This window comes from Neofelis nebulosa, chromosome X, assembly GCF_028018385.1.
Source record: "Neofelis nebulosa isolate mNeoNeb1 chromosome X, mNeoNeb1.pri, whole genome shotgun sequence".
NCBI classification, from domain to species: Eukaryota; Metazoa; Chordata; class Mammalia; order Carnivora; family Felidae; genus Neofelis; species Neofelis nebulosa.
The window spans coordinates 123,799,370-123,816,956 of record NC_080800.1 but is presented as its reverse complement, the minus strand read 5'-3'; the positions used below and the strand labels follow the sequence as shown (position 1 = coordinate 123,816,956).

General features: G+C 55.7%; 2 protein-coding genes across 11 annotated transcripts in view; one reads left to right on the top strand and one right to left on the bottom strand.

The window, feature by feature from the left end:
- CD99L2 (CD99 molecule like 2) overlaps positions 1 to 4,571 on the top strand; it is an 88,885-nt gene extending 84,314 nt beyond the window's left edge. The window contains exons 8-10 of one of the 3 annotated variants that reach the window (XM_058712291.1): positions 1,316 to 1,333; positions 2,527 to 2,592; positions 3,617 to 4,571. In XM_058712291.1, the coding sequence (XP_058568274.1) occupies positions 1,316 to 1,333; positions 2,527 to 2,592; positions 3,617 to 3,681 (149 nt within the window). In that variant the 3' untranslated portion in view covers positions 3,682 to 4,571. The remainder of the gene's footprint in view (positions 1 to 1,315; positions 1,334 to 2,526; positions 2,593 to 3,616) is intronic. The other 2 variants (XM_058712292.1, XM_058712293.1) reach the window with 2 other exon arrangements.
- Positions 4,572 to 8,635: 4,064 nt separating this feature from the next.
- Positions 8,636 to 17,587, bottom strand: part of MTMR1 (myotubularin related protein 1) — a 63,217-nt gene continuing 54,265 nt past the window's right edge. For all 8 annotated transcript variants that reach the window (XM_058713676.1, XM_058713672.1, XM_058713673.1 and 5 more), the window contains 2 exons: positions 15,032 to 15,208; positions 8,636 to 9,046 (listed from right to left, as the gene is read on the bottom strand). In XM_058713676.1, coding sequence (XP_058569659.1) covers positions 8,885 to 9,046; positions 15,032 to 15,208 — 339 coding nt within the window. In that variant the 3' untranslated portion in view covers positions 8,636 to 8,884. The remainder of the gene's footprint in view (positions 9,047 to 15,031; positions 15,209 to 17,587) is intronic.

Below are 17,587 nucleotides of genomic sequence, written 5' to 3'. Positions count from 1 at the left end.
ACAGGGAACAGCATCGGAGGACCGTTGACGGGAAGCACTGTGTCCCACACGGGTGCCGGGAGGTAGGGACAGGAAGGGGGAAAGCAGCAAATAGGCCTCGTGACTGTGCGTCCGCATGTCTGTCTTGGGGCTGCGGGGGGAGGGGCACCAAGGGCAAGTGCCAGTCCAATTTGGGGACACCTGAAAGCTGTGTGGCAACACTGTGGGAGGACCTGGGTTTGCCCTCTTTGTGAGGGCAGCCTCACTCCATCCCTCAGGCCTCCTCCTTGGCCCCCATGTTCCCCTCACATCAGTGGGCCCCCCGCCGCCTGCCCCCCGTCCCCCGTGGCTGGTGCCCCCTGTGCACGTCTGCTCTGGGGCCGCCCCTATCCATCGCCACTGCCGTGGCCTCTGCTTGCCCAGGGCCAGGTCTGCCTGTCCTCCATGTGGATGGTCCCGTCAGCCTCCTGCCTGCCCCCATCTCCCCCACGGTCTTCTCCGAGTGGCCAGAGGGGGCAGCTCTGCCTGGACCTCCCATGTTCCCTGCTGACCTCCAGGTCACGGTCCAGCCCCTGAGCTTGGCCACCGAAAGCCTTTCCTGGTTTAGCTCCAGCCATGCCAGCAACCTCTGCCCCCCCACAGCCAAACTCCTGTCCCTGAGTGCTCCACGCTCCGCTGACCCCCCTCCTCACCTGGCTGCTCTGATCCTTGGGCCTGGGCACCCTCCCAGGAAACTTGCTTGCCCTGGCAGCCTGTGCCGAGTGCGGCCACGGCGCCCCCCGCCGGCCAGGCGTGGAGCCGCTGGGGCGGAATTGGGCTTGGTTCCTGTGGCAGTGACTGCCCTGCCCCACCCCCATCACTCTCGGGACTGTGTGTGCTTTGTCCACTGATGTGTCCCTGGCACCGAGGCTGGGCTGGAACTGGGAGCAGCCCATGGATGTTTGTGGAGTAACTAAGCTCCCTGAGAAGCTGGGGGCCAGGACTTGCCATTCCCACCCCTTCCGCCAAGCCTCTACTCATGGTGGCCACGGCCACAGCCACAGCTGCACGCAGGTCGGGAAAGGCAGAGCAGAAACCATCCTGCACCCCGTCACCGGGAAGCCCCAGGAAGATGGCGTGTGGCTACTAGGAGAGCCTGTCCCCGTTGTGGTGCTCGGGGACTTCCAGCCTCAGCTGCCACCCGAGGGACCCAAACTTGGGGGACTTTCTGCTTTCTGTCTCTGCCCTCAGTGACAAAGTTACAGTGACAGGGTCAGTGCGTTTCACAGGAGGCCCTTGTGGTCTGTTGCTGGGGGCGAGGTACTCCAGAGTCCTAAGCTTTGTGTCTTGCCTTCAGATGCAGCAGAAGGTCAAGGTAATGACATGCTTTGACTTCATTTTCCTCATCGTCCACCCTCCCCACCCTGCTGTTCTTGCTGTCCACCCTGACCCCTTCCCTGGCACTCACCGACGTGGCTGTGACCATAACCATCTTTAGCTTGCCCTGGTGTGTGTTGGGAGGGTGCTGGCCAGGTCCCCAGACCAAGTGGGTCTGGCTGCAGGGACGCATGGGCTGGTGGGTAGGGGCCCCGTCGGGAACCCAGATGCCCACTGGTGGTCATCACTGAGGAACACACCGACAGGGCTTCCCACGGGCAGAAGACAGCTTCCCTGGGTCCCTCACTTGCCTTGTCCCAGATGGTGGCCCAGCCACACCCACCACCGAGCAGTGCCCACATTCCTCCCAGGCCTGTGTGCTGTCTACCTTAAGCTTGGCAAGCACCGGGGCGGGCAGGCGGGGAGCCTGGGTGTAGCCTGGGGCAGCAGTGGGACGGAGACTGGCACCTGCTCAGTTGTGTGGTGGCTGAGAACCGTGGCCCAATTTTCCCATGGGCCCTGGGCTCTGCTACGGGCTTCCGGTCCCCGGCTTCTCCTGGGCCACAACAGGGACTCCTGACTCTCCCTAAGTAGCAGCAGGCCAGGGTTCGCTCTGAGTCCCGAGTTCGGGCTCTTGCACCCACACGGTGCCTCTCAGGGACCCGAGTGATGGCATATGGCGGATGCTTGGAGAGTCCCCAAGCCCCTCATGGAAGTCACTGGAGAGAAAGGCCATAGGACTGACCAGAGCAGCGGTGGGTGGGCCCGGCTTCCTCTGCACTAGGGTGGGGACAGCACGTACCGCTTTGGGTTGGAGGAGCCTGTTGGCCCCGAGCTGCGGGTGTTGCTGGGAAGGCCGAAGGCGGGAGCCCCGTTCAGCCATCTGCCCCTCCACCCTGCATCTGTCAGTCACTCATGTGGCGCTTGGCTCCTTCCCCACCCTCCTGGCCCCTGGGCTGGCATGTGGACCTGTGGGTAGCGCTGACCCTGCCATCTGGTGCCTTCTGTCCCGTCCCTGGTCCCACACGGGGTAGCGCCTGCCCTACGGGGACGGCTGTCAGAGGCCGCTGCCCTGTGTCATCTCTGAGGACAGTGACAAGAGCCCCCGGGCTTGGTTGGGGGCCCTTTGGTTATATGTCAGTCACCAACTCTGCCCTTTGCCCTTTGCCCTTTGCCCTTTGCCCTTTGCAGAGGGTCTAAATGCAGACTACGTGAAGGGAGAGAACCTGGAAGCCGTTGTGAGCGAGGAACCCCAAGGTGAGAACTTAGGGCTCATGGTCTTTTGCTGAAGGGCCGCTAGTTGGTGGGCTAGGCACTAAGCACAACTTTGCTAGGAAAGCGTAGAGGCGTCCGTTTCTAGAATTTCCAGCCAGAGCTGGGGGCTACGGGGTCCCAGGGGTTGCTGCGCTCTGCCCTTGATGAGGCAGTCTCCAGCCTCATGCCACCAGGGGCACAGGGACCACAGCCAGGGCTGTCTGCTGGCATGTCAGGGACTTCCGCGCACTGTTGGGACCGTGCTCCCTGCCGGCGACAACCGATGCCTCCCACACAAATGCCAACGGAGCTGCGGGGCATCCTTCAAATTAGGCCTGTAACTTTTCATCTTGAAAACTGCCACAGGCCCGAGGGAACTCGGCTAAAACAGAGCCTCTTACCCCAGCCCTCGGCCCTCCCTGCCTGCCCCTCCTGCATCGAAGCACTTTCTGGGTGCAGGAGCCCCCGGCGATTGGAGGCTTTGTGAGGAGCAGCCAGCCTCTCAAGGCAGATACGTGTTGCAGATACAATGTGCCGGTGAAGATGAGGAGCAGGCGGGGAGCCCGGGGGCGTGTTGTCACTGGAGCTGGAGGCGGCAGTGGGGACAGGCCCAGTGCTGGGTGACGGGGAAAAGTGGCGCACAAAAGTGACCCGAACTGCAAGCAAAAGTCGGACACTCAACCGACGGAGCCCCCGCGGTACCCCCCTTGCTGTAGTAATTCTTAAAACAGCAAGCCCTTCACGCACCTCTACCACTGGCTAGCAAGCCCAGTCAGGAGCATTCCCATTTTCCAGATGAGGAAACAGAGGCTGAGCTGTCTACAGGGTTTGCCTAGCTTCCTCCTCCTCTCTGGGGACGGAGGGCGTGCCAGAAGGGAGGCTGGCTAGGAGCGGCTGAGCTGCCCCAGCCTCTGGACACAACAGGCCAGGAAGCAGGTTTCCGCCCCGGCAGGGGCTTGATTGTGCATCTGTACCTTCCGTGCGGGGTGGAAACGACGCCCTCCTGACCACTGCCTTCTCTCCCTAGTGAAATACCTGACGCTGCAAACGCAGTCTGCGGAGCTGCCGCCCTCCGACGCGCCCCGGATCTGAGGGCCCCGCTCCGCGGCGGGCGCACACGGTGCCACCGCTTGCGACCGGCTCCTTGTTTCCTTTGGACCCCCAGCTGCCGTACTGCTTCGCTGTCGTCATTGGCTTCTCGTCTTTAAGTTTTCCAGAAGAGCTGTGGGTGTGTGTGAGTTTGGCTTCCGTGCCGGCCCCGCCACAGGGGCCCTGAAGCCGCTCGGTGTGGAATCCGAGAGCCGGCTCTGGCGGAGAGCCAGCACCTGCCTCGGAGTTGCCGGGCCGCCACTCCCCAGGGCCAGCCTGTGCCCGGGCCTGAAGGAGCTGGGGGCTGGGGAGACTGAGATGACAGAGGGCGGGAGGACCTTTTTGCTCAGGGGATGAGACTCTGAACCCAGGGTCGTGTGATCCCCCACACGCTGTGTTGACTCAGCGTGGCCCTGGCAGTGGCCTCCAAGTGCTATGCGTAGGGATCCAGCAAGAACCTGGTTTGCTTGGAGCAAACCAGCAAGCTTCAGGTAACCACACACACACACACACACACACACACACACACACACACCACCCAGTGGGGATCAGGGGGTCCGGGAGCAGTGCGGGGCGGGAGGCAACTTTCAGCCCTTCTTTCCGGTCCCAACGTTTACACTGCTGGGCTCCCAGACAGCTGCTCCAAGTGGTGGCCTTTCATTTCTTGAAGGGCAAACATGCATGTTTGGATAGTCCTACCCTGAGAGTTTAGGAACCTTCTGGACAAGTAGGAAGCTGTGACTCTCAGGTCTAATTCTTGGTGCGGTCTCCCGGCTGATGTGATTAGTTTTTAGGAATCGTTGATGCATTGAAATGAGTGCTCCCCTTCCACTCTGTATTCTTGTTTTAGCCGCAAAAGCTACAGACATCAAGGACGAGCAGCGAAGCCGGAAGCATGCATGTTGTTTGCTTGAAATTGTATTTGATGTGGCAGGGGGATGGGGAAAGGGACGTCTCCTTGGTTTACTGAAACCTGCCTGAGTCCGTGTGTCCACTTATCCTGCCTGGCCTGTTCTGAAGAGCCTTTGGGGTGTTATGCTCACTGCGGTAAATACCAGAACCCAGGGCCTGGCCTGTCACCCGGCCCGGAGCTGTCTGGTCTGGGCTAGCTCCCTGAAACGTTCCATATGGCCCCCGTGTGGTCCTGTCTCCGGGAGCTCTGCTGAGGCTGAGCTAAAGTGTGGAGCCACCATTTACTGATAATCAGTGTGTTGTGTCCAAAAGCACTTCCAGAAGCATAGGTCGGCAGGAAGGCGGGGTCCTATGGATACGACTGCATGCGCCCCCTTTCACCGCAGACAGCCCCAAGCATCGTACGGGCTGTGTGTTAGCGCCCTGGCGTCGGCTGAGCTGGGATGACAAAACGGTCAAATTGGGGCGGGCCCTGCAGGTTGTAGAACACACACCTCGTGTGCCGGGGTTAGCAGCTGTCTTTTTATTTTTTTTTTAAATTTTTTTTTTTTTTTTTTTTTTTTCAACGTTTTTTATTTTTATTTTTGGGACAGAGAGAGACAGAGCATGAACGGGGGAGGGGCAGAGAGAGAGGGAGACACAGAATCGGAAACAGGCTCCAGGCTCCGAGCCATCAGCCCAGAGCCTGACGCGGGGCTCGAACTCACGGACCGCGAGATCGTGACCTGGCTGAAGTCGGACGCTTAACCGACTGCGCCACCCAGGCGCCCCTGCAGCTGTCTTTTTAAAAACACATGTGGGATGGGCCTCTGCTGCAGCGCGCGTCCGCAGGCTGCCCTGCAGACCCATGTCCGCGGCCCTGAAAGGCCCCTTCCCCCAGCGCGACCGTGTGCGTGCGAGGCGGGCGTGTGGCACTGAGGAGACCCCTCTGCGTAGAGCCTCGGGGTCGTCGACTTGGCCAGGCTCGTCCCTGCCACGGACGGCGAGGGCCGACGGCCCCACCCCTGGCTGGTGCTGGGCAGCTGTAGAGGGTCTCTGGATCCCTGGCCTGCCGCCAGCCAGTGTCCTAGGTGGTAGGACTTGGGCAGGGATCAGGGCGGTGCTGGGCGGCTCCCCTGGTCCGGATGGCTGCCCCGCGAGGTCCCCGAGGCATTTCAAAGGAAGAAAAACGAGGCAGCGGTCGTGCGTGGCAAATTCTCTCCCTGCCACGGGGAAGTCCGAGAAGTCAGTCACGGTGGCCCGGAAGGAGGCTGCGTGTGTTGTGCCCCTGCCCCCCGTTGCCAGCTGTGACTCTATAGGGAGGCTTCTGTGGCGGCGGAGACCCTGCACTCCCACCGCTCTGATGTACAGTCAGTGCTGCGTGCGAGTCCCTTCGCTCACAGCAGCGACTTCAGTTAAGAGACCTGTTTTGCGCTCCCTTGCGAGAACGGCCGTAGCCCAGCGCCCGGCCCTCCTGGTGACGGGCTGGGCCTGGAAAGTCACTCGGTCACCTGACTGCAGAGCTCCCGCCCCTCGGGGTGCTGGGCACCGATGCCCGCAGAAGCGTTGCCTCTTGGAACCGTGTCTATTTGAACGTTGCGTTGACGGCCCCGGGCCTGCCCCAGATGATGTGGAAGCCTGTGGGAACTAGAAGGGCCAGTGGAGAACACATGACCCGTTTCGGCTTAACCGGGCAGTGGGAGTGCAGTGTGGATGACCGAGTGCTGAGCGCGGGAGGAAGGGTGCATGGCCGCTGGCTGGTGGGGTGCCGTGGGGCCCGCCGAGCTGGGAGTGCCTGTGCGCTTTGTCCGAGGAAGAAATGGAGACTGGCTCAGAATCCTCTGTACTTTTTGTGTGCTTGTGTTTAAACGTGAATTGTCAACTGTCTTGTGTTTGCATTAAACAAAATGGAACCTAACAGCTCATCATGTCGTGAAGACACTTCCTTTGTCCAGTGAGGCTTCTTTCTCGAGGCAGTTCGTGATGAGGAGGCAACCTTATTCCCCTCCTCTGCAGCCTGAGGCATTTCTCCAGAAGGTTCGAGTCCTCCCATGTACCCCGTTGGTGAATGGCTTGGTGTCTGGGCTCCCGGGTAGCCCCTCCGGTACCAGGAGCTGAGGCCCGGAGCTGCACGGGGACTTGCCATGTGCGAGGTCCGCTGTCGGGGGCGGCAGTGTCCAGGGTGGCTGGAGACGGGCAGAGGCCGTCCCCACGCTCGACGTCCTCATAGCCGGCCGCGGGCCGGGGAGGAGGCATGTGCCGTTGCCTCGCTCATTCCAGCCGTACTGCAGGATGGCCTTTTGGGAGCGATGGTGCCCTTGTCCTAACTCCGTGGCTTGGCTCACAAACAGCACAGCCGGACACTAGAGCTGAGCGCGATGTGGAGGGCGCCGGGTCCTCGCCTGTGTGTGTCACACCGGCCACATAGTAAACGGCGGCGAGTCCTCACACGCACACCCGCCACGTGAGGCTTCGCTGAAGGAGGTCTCCGTGGCCGGTGGGGGGCCGGCAGAGCAGGCGGCCCTCCCAGTCTTGTGACTCAAGTGTCGCCGCTGGGGACCACAGCTGCAGCAACTGCTGCAGGGGGACATGGACCCTAGGCCCTTACAAGAAGGGAGACCCACGGGGGGGGCAGCGAAAGGTCCCCAAAAGGCCCCTGTGCCTGCTGTAGACTTGGGGTACGGACCCAGGGCTTCTTAGGAGTCTCCCATTTCTGGCTGTAGGGCTCAGGGCCTGGAAAAAGCACCTGGCCCCCTCGGAGTGGCACCTGACTCTGGGGTCCCCGGACCCCTGGGGTCAACATTTTCTCAGGCTTATGTGTGAGGAGCATTTCAGATGTTAAAATCGGAGTACTTATCCAGTTGGGCCAAAACACTCAAGCCGTGAGAGACTGTGTTTATGATTTAGTATAAATCCTGTAAAGGTACTTTATGTCTATTGACTGTGCTTGACACATAAAATAACAGGTATTGAAGGTTTTGTCGTTTTCCTCAAGGGAAAAATCGTAACTTAAAAAACCAGACCGTGGAGCAAACATATTATTTTAATTACAGATCGAAATACAGTGCATCAGATGAGGCAAATACGTACTGTACCAGTTTTTAAAAATCGGAACCATAAAGGTTTTACATTCTAGTACACTTAAATAAAAGACAAAAAGAACTGCTTAGGTAACAGTATTCAAGTTGTTTTAGAGAGAGTTCTGTGCTAGCTACACTCCAGGAGAACGGTCTGTTCTGCTTCTCAATCGCACAGGTGGGTCTTGGGGTCGCCTCCAGGGGAGGGTGGCACCGCCCGCTCCAGCCCCCCACCCCACCCCGGGCCACCCCACCGCTGGCTAAGGGGAGCTCCAGGGAAGCCAAGGGTCGCCATGCAGCCGCACGAGCAAGCAGAGCTGGGGAACGCACCTGGTGGAGCAGGGGCAGCTGGGGACGATGGCCATGCGGCGGCGAGAACAAACGGAGCCGCAGGGTCTCTGTAAAACGAGAAACCTCTCTGACAGGCAGCTGCGGGACGGGGGCAGGCTCGCATGGGCACACACAGCCGGCAGCAGTAAAGGAAGGGCCGGTGCCGCGGCCCAGGAGGCGAGCACGGGTGTCTGGGGGTAGGACAGGACATTGTGCCATCTCCAGGGCCCCGTTCGAATCACGTGCCAGATGTGTACCACATCAAGTTGGTGTGAGCTTTGTGCGCAAGGGCTTGCCCAGCCCGTGGAAGCGGACGCCTCCTCGTCTAAACGTAAAAAAAGGGCGTAGGAAAATAAAGACCGGTTTCTCTTTCTTAAAAATGCCTTCTATGTACACAGCAGTAACTGGTGCAGGAGGCCCCTTGCGTGAAGGGGACGGGAGACGTGGTGGCAGCGGTGGGCCCGCCCCCACCCAGTAGTTCAGTTCGAAACGTTTTTCAGGTTGGAGCAAAGAGCTGAAGGAAGCCACGTGGCTGGCACGCGGTCTGGAAGTGAACGGAGTGCGTTTGAAAATGAAGGATTTACCTTCCAAGGAACTGGAGAGACACCTGAAGCCCCACACCCCATGCTTCCTCCCCGTCCCCAGCGGCCCTTGGGGGGTTGGTGCAATAGGCGCCGCCACAAACAGCCGGCGGGAGGGGCACGGGTCACAGAACAAAAAGCACTTGACGACGGTGGGAGCGGTCCTACCCACACAAACGGTCAGTGGCTGAAAGTGCCTTCCAGAATGGGAGGACGTCGGGCCCAAGCCTGGAAGAGCAGAGCACAGGCTGCGGTCCCTCGCCTGGGCCACTGGGCAGGACGTCCTCGCCCACTGGAGTCGCCGGAAGTGCCGCCTTCCGCAGCCCGTCAGACGGAGGTGTGGACGGGGGTGACCGAGTGCGACGGTGACGAGCCCCGCTCGGACGAGGACGAGGCGCGCGTGGCCACCTCCCGCTGCAGGTCCTCCACCCGCTTCTGCAGCTCCGCCTTGACGGCCAGCAGCTCCTTGAGATTCTGGTGAATGGGCATCTGGGGAGGCAGAAACCACCGCAGTGAGTGGGCCTGTCCCCGGGCACCAGGACGCCTTGTGCGATCAGCCTGCCACAACATCTGCCAAGTGTCCCCCCACCCTCCCCCCCCCCCCCAGCCAGGGGCAGCAGCTGGCGCACTGCTCAGCCGGTTCAGGGAGGAGCAGTCAACTAAGGACACTGCAGAAAGGTGACCAGTGCCCAGCCCCCCTGCCCTCTGCGGTTTTGCATTTTTATAAATTGCCCTGCTGACTGAATAGTATTAAATCACCACCCTACAACCTGAAGTTGTGTTCGTTTTCATCGGTCACAATAGGCGTAGACAACGGCCCCTGGACAGGATGGTGCCGGAAGAGTGGAGCCTCTGGGGGCCCAGCGGCCTCCCTGCACAGGGAGGACAGGCTCTGTGCACAGCATCTCCAGCCCCACCGCAAGGCCTCCCCTGAGTATCTCTCTTTTAAGCCCATTCATGGGGTGCTGGGCCATAAAGCACTGAGAAGGGTTTTCCTGGGACATATGGGACACCAGGTCTGACTACTGGGGTCACAGCATCTACTCCCTCCCTCCCCTAGCAAGCCCAGAGACCCAAGACCTGACCTTTCCCTCCTGCGGCTCCTAGGCTGGGGGTGAGGCAGACCCGGGAGAGAAGGCACCACGTGGGGGGCTTCTCTCCTTGTCTCTGCCCACTCACCTCCCCTTGTCCCCGATCCAGTGTGCACACTGCAGCCACACGCCTGGGCCCTAAGCCTCACCCAGGCTATGTGATGCCAACCTAACGGCGTCCAGTGGCTTCCTTCTGCAGCCCTGACCTTGGCCTCAAAACCATGCAGTGTGGCCCCAGCCTGCCTCTCTTCATCTCTCCCCAGGTCCCACCTCCTGTCCCCTCCTACATTCCAGAATCTTCCAGGTTTCGAAAGACACCATGAATGTGCTGTCCCTTCTGCCTGTGGCACTTTCCCCAAAGCCTCGGCCAGCTCCCTGGAGACTGTGAGCTCTCCCATCAGGGTTGCCAATGGCGATCAGCCTCACTGGAGGGAACCAGGAGGCAGACACAGATGAGACACACAGACAGGAGGGAGGGGGAGAGGCAGAGGAGGAGGAGAGCTGGGTGCCTGGGAACCAGCAAGAAACTAAGTCTTGAGCAGGCCACAGGAAGAAGGGAACGGACGACAATGTGCATCTGATGGTGACAGCCCCCAAAAGCAAGGGAAAGTTACCTTATTGGCGGCTGATCCCAGAGGCCACCGTGACGTGGGCAACAGCACCCCTCTTAGCCTTGGAGCCTCTTGCAGGATCACTTGGTTCCCAGGGAATCACACAAGGGAACGTTCTGCAGTCAAACTACTGTTACTACCGTGACCTCAGAGAGGGGCAGCCTGTGCAGGGGACTGCACAATTCCACACGCACCCAGGGCCCGAGACGATCGTCTGACATCTCCATGCTGCCTTTCCTCGTATGTCCTTTACAATAAATCTGACGCATGATCACTGAGAAAATGCCCAGCTGGGGACCTCACTCAGTGGGTGCTAGCGTGCGTCAGCCACGAGCCAAGAGGGCCCCAAAGGAAACAAGACAGCCGCCTGGCCCTCCTCCCCACCCAGCCATCTTCTGACGGATGCCCAGGGAGCTACTCTCAGGGCAGCCAATCTAGCCCCCTCCTCCTCAGAAAAGGGGCCAAATAGGCTAGTCCCCTGCCCTTCCTCCCCAGCCTGCTCCCCATCCCCACCCATCACACTGACAGCAGCCTTCTCACCGATCCCTTTGCCACAGCCCTCCCCGCCCCGTAAGTTCCATGTGCCTAGTACCACGACGAGCTTGTCCCATGAACCCTGTGGCAGCCTGGCCTGTCCACCTTTCTGGCCTCTGATGCCCCCCTGGGCCCTGCCTGCTCCCCAACATGCCTCCGTGCCAGCCGCATTCAGGACACCTTCCATTCTCCCTTCCATACTGCATGGTGCAAGAGGAGCACAGAGAGCCGCAGGCCAGCTTTGGAGGAACCCATTTCACACTCGTGCTCCTGCTCACGTGAGGTCTCAGCAAAGCTCGGGACCCCACCCACAAGAGGCATCGAGCCGCTGCTAGGAGGGACTTTGGCCCTGGCCGGTGGGCGCCCTTCCCTTCTGTAACTACACGTGCCAGGTAGCGAGAACGTGACAAGCCACGGCTCCTCTGGCCCTTCCCTCTGCCCGGCAGGAGGTCATCAGCATCCCCCGGCGCCCAGAGGGTCTGGACTTAGAGCAGCAAGGGCTCCAGTTCCCGTCACTGTTGTGATGGCCACAATGAAGCTGACTGCTCACACATGTAAGGACCTGAGCGCGGTCGGGAAGGAAGGCGGCCTGCGGCTCGCAGGGTTTTAGAGACCACGTGGGAGCTAGTGCCGCCACAGCAAGAGCGGGGGCCCACGGGACACCCTTCATTCCAGCAGCAGTGCCTGTGCGGGCTTTCTGTGCTAAGGTTCAAGGTAGCCCCCTGACCACCTGTCCTTTGTGTCACCAAGAATACGATGTGGTAACCCTCCCTACGTGATTTCACAGAAGGGACTTCCCTCCACTCTACGCTATAGCCCCTCCTCCTTGTTGCTATGACACACGAAATAGAACCACCCAGGAAAGGACTTGGCAAAGAGCCTGAGGAGGACAGAAGCACATGCCGGTTAGGAGGGAGCTGCAGGAAGGCAGATGCTGGCCTGGGTTCTTAAGGAAAATGGACTCGAGCAACTGGAAAGAAGTGCTTAAGGGGCCCCCTGGTCTGGCATTCCAAAATAAAGCAGCAAAGGTCGGAAAGAAGTATAGTTCTGGAAGCTGGCCCCCATGAAAGGAGGGCAGTGCACCTGCACTCAGACTGTCTCAGTTGTGAGCCACCACAGAAGCTGCTGACGGGGCTGGCCACCTCTGGCTCCCGGATGCTTCTGGGCCCGCACCCATTTTCTCTCTCACATGTGGCTCTCATTTGGGGGAGGATTCAATCTAATAACAAGCAATTATGGCAGAGGCCTACCCTTGCAGAACACAAAGTCTGAGAAACAAATAGAAATAAGCTATCACCACAGTCCGATGGATGTAATCTGGAGCTTAGATGATGGGACAGTGGGGGCCAGGGAGGTAGAAGGCACGGAGAGCTGGAGCCATCGGGTGACCACGGGAAGCCAGTCCCGTGCCCAGTGGGCCATCATGTGGCCAACTTTGGCCACATGACTAGGGGATGGGGAGTCGCAGGAGGTATGGGTCACTCAGAAGAGGGAAGAGAGAAGGATTCGGGGACCATGCTTATGAGGAGGCTTTCTGGAGGCCATGGGCAATGGTCAGCTAGCTCCACGGCACTCTTTATAGATGCCACAGAGCTAACAGGATGGACACTATCAGCACAGGCAAAAGCATAAAACATTTGAAATTAGTTACTGATGGCTCACCGGCCACAAATAAAATTGAAAACCTGTATTTAAAACACTAACCACTGACCAAAGAACTTGACTGTATGTATAATGTTTGTTTTATGGAGAAAAGAGCAGAGGAAATAGTGCCATAACACAGGAAGTGGCTAATGGCCCCTTACTCCCGGTTAGAAATTTGCCTGGTATACAAGGACAGCAGGTAGGTAGGTAGGTCTTCTTACAGTAAACGGAGGGAAGTTTCAATCAGGGAAGTTTTCCTAAAGAAGATTTTCAGAGGACCAGCTCTTGGCACGGTGCCAGGCTGAAGCAGAGCATTTCCAGAGTTGGGGAGGGGGGTTAACAGGCCACCTACAGGGACATGGAGTCCCTCAGACCAGGGGGAAGAGGGGAACTTGAGGCCTGGGTGCAAGGCCTGCTCCGAGAGAAAGACAAGTACTGGGCTGGGCAGGCCCTGACCACGGTGTTCTGGAAAATGGTCCAGAGCCAACTCAGAGGGTCTAGAGGAGGAAAGAGCTTTCATAGGTGAAGTTTTATGGACTGGAAAGCAGCCAGAAACAGGGAAAGAGGCAAGTGGGGAGCAGCGGGGGCGGTGCTGCTGGGAGCAGAACAGGTCAGGAGGGGAGAAGCACTGTGCACACTCAGCCACTTCCTGGAGCTAAACCTACAGTGAGGGAGTTTTCCATCGGGGAGGGAACATTACCGAAGTGATGGTCCCTCCAAGGTTCAGGCGCCCGGCGACTGGAAAGTGAAACGAAGAGTTGGGTATTCTCCATGATTAGTGGGACCTGGGGGTGGTTATGGGTTAACTGGTCACGCCAAGTTCCTATGTGGACGTTGTACCCCCAGTCCCACAGAGTGTGACCGTATGTGGAGACAGGTCTTTGCGCAGGTAATCAGCTTACGATGCGGTCATCAGAAGAGGCCCTGCCCCAATGCAACTGGTGTCCTTATAAAAATGGGAAATGCGGACACAGACGCACACATAAAAGGAAGACAATGTGAAGGCAGCGGGGAGACGGCCAGCCCCAAGCCATGAAGCGAAGCCCGGAACAGACTCTTCCCTCACAGCACACTCGGAAGCAAGCCATCTAGTCAGCGCCCTGACCTCCAGGCTTCCCGTCTCTAGGACTGGGAGAGGATGTGTCTCCACTGCGTAAGCGCCCCCATGTGTAGTACTTGGTTAATGGCAGCCCGAGCGAACAGAGAGCCGAAACACTCCTGAGTAGATGGCGAAGGCACTGAGCAAGAACGAACTACTGAGGAGGACAGAAGTAATGGTGTTAAACGAGGCCCCAGAAACCCGTTCCTGGCAGGCCGCCAGGAAACCCAAAGAATACTCAACCTACCAAGACCCTCAGTAGAAGGTCCTCTGACCCCACAGAAGGTCCTCTGTCCCCCACAGAGCTGCCTCCATTGCTCTACCCACCAACTACCACCGACGGCACCCAGCCACCCACATGCCACCTGCATGGACGGGAGAGGGCAGGGCAGGACCAACAGGGCACAGGCTTGGGGGAGCACCTTGGGAACCCTAACTGGTGGTGCCTGAACCACAGCCCGGGCTTAGCCACTGGACGCCAAGGGCAAACACAGCTCGACTCCTGCCATGCATCGTTCTGCTATTTGTTCCAGTCTCTGGTTCTGCCGTGCATCGTTCTGCTATTTGTTTCAGTCTCAGGAAATGTTATAGTGAGAGTGTGGCAGGGAGGGGGAGACTACCCCTTCTTCAAGGGTCGCCTACCTGCAACTCAGCACGTGGTCTCTTTCTCTTTTGCTACCAGCGTCTACAAACTCACCAAGTCATTGGAGAGACTAAGAGTCCAATGCAGTAAACAATATTACTTCATCCATACACCTTTAGCAAAGACAGAGGTGCTAAGATGTTTAACTCTAAGCCAGCAAACGGCATCTGGGTTGGTGTATGAAAAGAAGATGCTAGAGGCACGTGGGTGGCTCAGTCGGTTAAGCGTCCACCTCAGCTCAGGTCATGGTCTCACAGTTTGTAAGTTCAAGCCCCACATCGGGCTCTGTGCTGACAGTGCCAAGCCTGCTAGGGATTTTCTCTCTCTCTCCCCCCCTTCCCTGCTTGCTCTAAAATAAATAAACTTCAAGAAAGAAAGAAAGAAAGAAAGGAAGGAGACAGAGGAAGGGGAGAGAGAGAAAGGAAAGAAAGAAGGAAAGAAAGGAAGGAAAGAAGGAAGGAAGGAAAGGAAGACAAGAAAGAAAGAAAGAAAGAAAGAAAGAAAGAAAGAAAGAAAGAAAGAAAGAAAGAAAGAAAGAGAAAGAAAGAAAGAAAGAAAGAAAGAAAGAAAGAAAGAAAGAAAGAAAGAAAGAAAGAAAGAAAGGAAGAAAAGAAAGAAAAAGAAGGGAGGGAGGGAGGGAGGGAGGGAGGGAAGGAAGGAAGGAAGGAAGGAAGGAAGGAAGGAAGGAAGGAAGGAAGGAAGGAAGAAAAGCTGCTAGAACATGAACGCAGAGGACTGAACCCTGAGAGGCGAGGGCAGAAGTACAGCATGTCCATCCCTAGCATGAACTCATTTCTAAACCACCATCTTTGCTCAGAAAGATACACTCTTTTGCAAAGAACAAAAAGATACCTGAGGTCTCATTCGTGGGTTCCATCGCACATAATAGTTTACCCATAGTTCCAGATGACTCAGACTAGCAACGGGATATAAGACATGGTTTTCATAATTCACAAAGAAAGGATTCGAAAATTCTTCGAGCTGGCTATTGACATACGACCATAAAGATATAGTCTTCGTATATACATCCTGAAAAACAAAAAAAAGGAATACATTGAAATAAATTCACCTTTTTTTTTCAGATTCTCAAGAATCTGTGTTGCAGAGAAAAAGACTTGAATAAAAGGAGTTCAGACACTGAAAAAGCGTAGAACATTTACTAAGCCCCAGCCCCATCCTTAGTGCTATGGCGTCACCTCACGCAGGGGAGGACATGAAAACGCATACTAGTTACAGTCCTGGAAAAACATATTGCTGAGTTGAGGAACATCTGGGGACTGTGTGTGTGTAGAAGGCAAAACGAGAACTTTCTAGCAACCACAGGATGATGAGAATTTTCTAGCAACAACAGGATGATGGGGCCCATTGATAACAAATACATTTTTTATTTCCAGTTTGCAGTTTGCTTTTGTGACTCTTAAATATTGGGGGTTGGGGTAGAATTCACAGATAAGATTCCTTTCACTGGAAAATCATGGATGGACATCTGGGGAAAAACCTGTCAGGGTGGCAGGCCAGGGAAACCTTACATAGAGAAGTAAATATATCATTAAATTCTATCTCCCCACCTCCCGACCTTCGAATACACTGAATACAAATGCTGGAACTATTGGCATTGCTCATGTGAATGAAACCCTACAGGCACAGGAAGGCAGGTAAACATGGAACATGGATTGAACACAGTGACAAAGTCAAAATCAGAAAACCGCAAAAGCCAGCTGATTTCCTTACAGGCTATCTAGACATAGAAAATTCTGTCAGGACCTTTTCATATTTTATATTTTGTATTTATAAGAGAAACGCCAGCAATAATTCACAGGACCCCGAATGGCCAAAACATTCTTGAAAAAGGAACAAATGTGGAGGTCTCACACTTCCCAATTTCAAAAGTTACTACAAAGTCACAGTAATCCATACGGTGGTGCTGGCCTAGGATGGATAGATGTGTGGAATCGATGGAAGAGAACAGACAGTACAGAAATAAGCCCTCACATATACCGCCAACTGAATTCCAACAAGGGCACTGAAACAGTTCAATGGGGGAAAGAGAATCTTTTCATCAGCAGCATGTGAATGACAGGTTAGCCATGTGCAAAAGAATGAAGTTGGACCCTTCCTACACATCGTACACAAAAAGGAACTCCAAGATGGATCACAGACCTAAATGTGAGAGCTAAAACTATAAAAATCTTAGAAGGAAACACAGGCTCAAATCTTCATGACCTTGAGTTAGGCAACGGCTTTTGCACATGACCCCAAAAGCACAAGCAAGAAAAGAAAATAAAGTGGACCTCATGAAAAGTAAAGACTTGTGTTTCAAAGGAGACCATCAAGAAGGCAAAAAGAAAATGTACAGAATGGGAGACGATGTTTGCAAACCATGTATCTGATAAGGGACTTGTATATATCAAGAATTCATCGGGAACTCTTACCAGTCCCTAATAAAGAAAACCCAACTAAAAACTGGGCAAAGGATATGAATAAACATTTGTCCACAGAAGATAAACAGATGGCCAATAAACACATGAAAATGTGCTCACAATACCATTGGTTAATTGGGAAATGTAGATCAAAACTCACAATGAGCTACTCCTTCATACCCACTGGGATGACTAGAATAAAAAAGATACACAACAACAAACATCTACAAGGATGTGAGGAAACTGGGTCCCTCAGACATTGTTGGGGACAATGTAAAATACTGCAACTGCTTTGGAGAACAGTCTCTGGGTTAAACATACACTTGCTATAGGACTCGGCAATTTTACTCCTAGGTACATACCAGAAAAATGAAAGCATAGGTCCACATGAAACCTTGCACATTTGAATGTTCCCAGCAGCATTATTTGTAAGAGCCCGAAGTGGAAACAACCAGAAGTCCATCTGCGGATGACTTAGATGAACAAAGTGTGGTGTCTCCACACCGCGGGTATTACTGAGCCATAAGAAAGGAACAAAGTACCAACGCCTGCTAAGACACAGATGAACCTTGACGACATTAAGCTTGGTGAAAGAAGCCAGTCACAGGAGGAGAAATACTGTTTGATTCCATTCATATGGAATGTCCAGAACAGGCGAATCCATACAGATTGAAAGCAGATCAGTGACTGCCAGGGGCTGGGGGAGGGAGGGACGGGGAGTGACTACTAATGGGAATGCGGTTTCTTTCTGGGGTGATGAAAAGTTTATGTGGTTTAGGAAATTAGATGGTGGGGATGGCTGCACACTCTGAATATACTAAGGACCATTAAACTGTACACTTTAAAAGGGTGAATTGTATAGTATGTAAATTCCATCTCAAGAGAGCTGAGTTTTTAAAGAGGATATTTGGTTAAAACAAAAGAGAAGACCATAAGTGTTTAAATTCTACATATGAACTTCATTCTTCTGTTCATATTTTAAAAATAG